The 3,569-nt window shown below is 28.8% G+C and overlaps 2 protein-coding genes across 2 annotated transcripts; both read right to left on the reverse strand.

Annotated features, from left to right (window-relative positions):
• Window positions 1-2,368: 2,368 nt before the first annotated feature.
• On the reverse strand, window positions 2,369-2,695 carry KL928_005414 (uncharacterized protein; the record flags this gene model as incomplete). Its single annotated transcript, XM_043206221.1, has 1 exon — window positions 2,369-2,695. One exon carries the CDS (start codon window positions 2,693-2,695, stop codon window positions 2,369-2,371), a length of 327 nt encoding a protein of 108 aa, XP_043057276.1.
• Window positions 2,696-2,971: 276 nt separating this feature from the next.
• KL928_005415 (uncharacterized protein) lies at window positions 2,972-3,307 on the reverse strand (the record flags this gene model as incomplete). The annotated part of the gene is made up of 1 exon (XM_043206222.1): window positions 2,972-3,307. The coding sequence occupies one exon, from the start codon at window positions 3,305-3,307 to the stop codon at window positions 2,972-2,974; it is 336 nt and encodes a 111-aa protein (XP_043057277.1).
• Window positions 3,308-3,569: the final 262 nt, after the last annotated feature.

Consider the following 3,569-nt stretch of genomic DNA (forward strand, 5'->3'; position numbering starts at 1 on the left):
TCGCGTTACCATGCTGTTATCCCTAGCGTAGCTTTTATCCGTTATCGACCACTTGTACAATAAAAATGGCCTGTTCACTATACCATACTTACGTAAAATTTCGACTTGTATGTCAAAGTTTATTGCATAGTTATACTATTATACTTCCTTTTTAATAAATGATTAACATTTACTCTATCTGATTTCACTTTCAGATTAACTATACATGGTTTATTCTCTTTTAATAACAATGTTATTTTTAACAATATTAATGATTATCTCATTAATTATTATAATAAAGTTATATAAAAATAGTAAATGGACATATTCAGTTACATTTTATGAAATCAACGCCCCATTTAAACTGTCAGACTAAAGCTGTCTCTAGAGTTTACATATTTAAGAATTTTAAATTATCATTAAATTTTTATCTAGATAAGTAGCTATAATCTCAAATTCAAGTATTTCATTGTTATATCAATATATTACTTGATATGCTAAAAAATGAGTAGAATAGATACAACTAATTAGCCTACAGTAAAGCTGCATAGGGTCTGTTGAGATAGGTAAACTTATTACTAAGTGTTCCCCCTCTAAGAACCGTACGTGCTACTTTCATAGCATACGGCTCAAGCATTTATATTTAAACCTGTCTCATATTTTTATATTAGTTTAAATTATATAAACACCTATATCTAAGTCAGCATTCTTTCGAATTAAACTATCTCTTTTATTTTATTTTTAAAAGATTAGTTCTATCTTATTCATTACAAATAAGCATTTGCTTTTTAGATTATCCTTTACCCACTATTATATACTTAATTTCACAATTAAGCTTCCATTAAAAATAAATTAAATTATTTAAATGGTTAATATTGGGTTTACCTAGTTTATCTAATAATACTTTTATGATTACCTTAGAATTTCACTATACGTTTATTGATATAATATATTTATAAATATATTAATGATCCATTAAAGAAAAAACGAGAACTTTTTCTTACATATCAATAAGTATCCGCTTCAAACGTGAATTCGAAAAACTATTCATAGTAATCTAGCTCATTAACCTTTTAAAATATAAAAGGTCTTAAATTAATGGCATAAGCTTTATACAAAAAAATTACTTTAAATGCATATTATGCTGAGCTCATACAATGGATTGTAAGATGGATTTTCACCATATTATTATTAGATACTTTTACTAGTCGCACTCTCGTCTAACTTTAGGTAAACGGCATCTTCACCGCTAATTCAATTTCACTAAGACCTCATTTGATACAGTTATCGCATCGTTACTCCATTCATGCGGGACTATAATTAGTAGACACACGGTAAATCAAATTTATCATATTTAATTTAAATAATCAATATTATTTTTCTTTTATTTAAATTAAATTTAGATGGGATTTTGACCTGATACTTACTTTCGCAAGCCGTTAGAGTACATCTTAATCGTAATTAATTTATCTGCTCCTCCTTGAAGGTAAACTAATAAATTAGTTTCGATAACTACCGTATACTCGTTGCTCTTTTACATTATTAACAATGATTTAGATCCGCGATTGCCCATTTCATTTTCATGTATCTTATATCTTGTTACCATACCTTGAATGATTAGTTCAGCCATTATATATTTTTCAATACATAACTTGGTAATATAAGCTTTAGGGGTTCCCCGGAATTTGGTAGTTTGGCCCATAGAATGAAGATTTCCCAAATCTTCTACGCAGGCATTTCGCTACATTATGACTCTCATTATAAAGCCGCCATTGACTTAACTTTTGAATACCTTATCTTTCAATAAAATATCTTATTATTAAGCATTGGGCAGAATTCACACTTTATACAACAACGATTTGTTTTTGCAAAGTGCTGTGTTTTTAGTAAACAGTCGCACGATATGTACTTTATTATTTCCTTTTGACTAACGTAGGAAATATGTTTTATTAGGATAGGTAGATCCTCACGGATTTTCCCCCCTTCAGAACTGTACGTGCCACTTTCATGGCATACAGCTCAAACAACCTCTTTTTTGTTAATTACGTATTAACTATTCAGAAACTTTCTTAGAGTTTTTCGAACGTTTATTAAAGTAATCTTTATCACTTTTTAGGTAATAATTTTTGTTATTGTCACAAACATTTTTATAATAGACTATAGGGTGTCTACCTATATTATATAATGTTACCTTTTTACCAGCTTCATTAATATAACCGAATTGAGTTTTTGAATGCCCAACTTTTTCAGAAATACAAAAACGATCTGTGACAGCTTTAATAATATTCGTTTGTAATTTACGCATACCTCATCTTAACATGTTTTTTCATACAAATATTTGAAGTTTCTGGAAGATTCTTTTAGAATTAGTGAAATCATAATAATTTGCTCATCCACGTAATATTGGATTTAACAATGATATCATTGAAGGAAGATTAAGATGTAAGTTTGATCTAATGAGGTTTTTGATTTTCAGTTTAAATTCTTTTACTTTCTTAGGATCGGCTTCTTTCAATACGATTGTATCTTTGATACTTAATTTAGTGTTACCTAATTTAAGACCTTTCTTTGTCGAAGTTCTATAGAATGAAACACCAAGGAATGTAAAGTTCCCTGATTCACTCATTGTATCAATTACTTTTGTCTTATTATCATTTAATGATAGACCTCTTTTAGTTAAGAAATCTTTCATAATTCTAATTATCACTTCAGTCATTCATATTTGTGGAACTATTATTAAAGTATCATCGGCATATCTTACATATCTAATTCTCGTATGTAAATGTACGTATTTTGGTTTTAATCTTTTGAATTCACTGTTTATATAATCTTCAAGCCCATCTAATACAAGATTAGCAATTATAGGAGAAATTATTCCTCCTTGGGGAACACCTAGATCGGTGTTATGATATTTTCAATCATTTAAAGTTACATAACCAGCTTTTAAGAATTCTTTGAGAACTCTTTTATCCATAGGAATATTATCCAAAATTCATTTATGATCGATATTGTCGAAGAATCCTTTAATATCTGCATCAATAACATAACGAGGAATCAAAGTTTCTTTAAGATTCTTATTGATGTAGAGGTAGAAATATACCATAGATACGGCATCTCTTTGAGATCTGCCAGGACGGAATGCATATGAATGTAATTCACCTTTCACTTCTGCTACTGGAGCTAAAGCTAGAGCAAATAATGCTTGAAAACATCTATCTTTAATAGATGGAATCCCTAAGTAACGGATTTTACCATTTGCTTTTGGGATACCAACTCTTTTTACAGGTTGGCTAACATAATTCTTTATATCTTTCAATACAAAAATCATGTCTACTTTTTCATCATCATTTTTGAAAACAAACTTATCAATTCCTGGAGTATTTCGTCCACCACTGTGAGCAATTTTGTAAACTGCTAAAGCACGTCCTTCAAAACTATGTACTAATGAGTTTTGTAACTTATAAACTAGTTTTCAATTCTCTTTGATTGTTTCCTCTGCAATTCTACTTTGTAATCTATCAACTTTTGCATTAACCTTTTTAAAATTAATGGAGTCTCAAGCTAACTTTTGTTCAATAGAAGAAGTTTTT

This window comes from Ogataea angusta (assembly GCF_019207475.1).
Source record: "Ogataea angusta isolate 61-244 chromosome Unknown 61-244_NODE_18_length_9649_cov_650.724509, whole genome shotgun sequence".
Classification (NCBI taxonomy): domain Eukaryota; kingdom Fungi; phylum Ascomycota; class Pichiomycetes; order Pichiales; family Pichiaceae; genus Ogataea; species Ogataea angusta.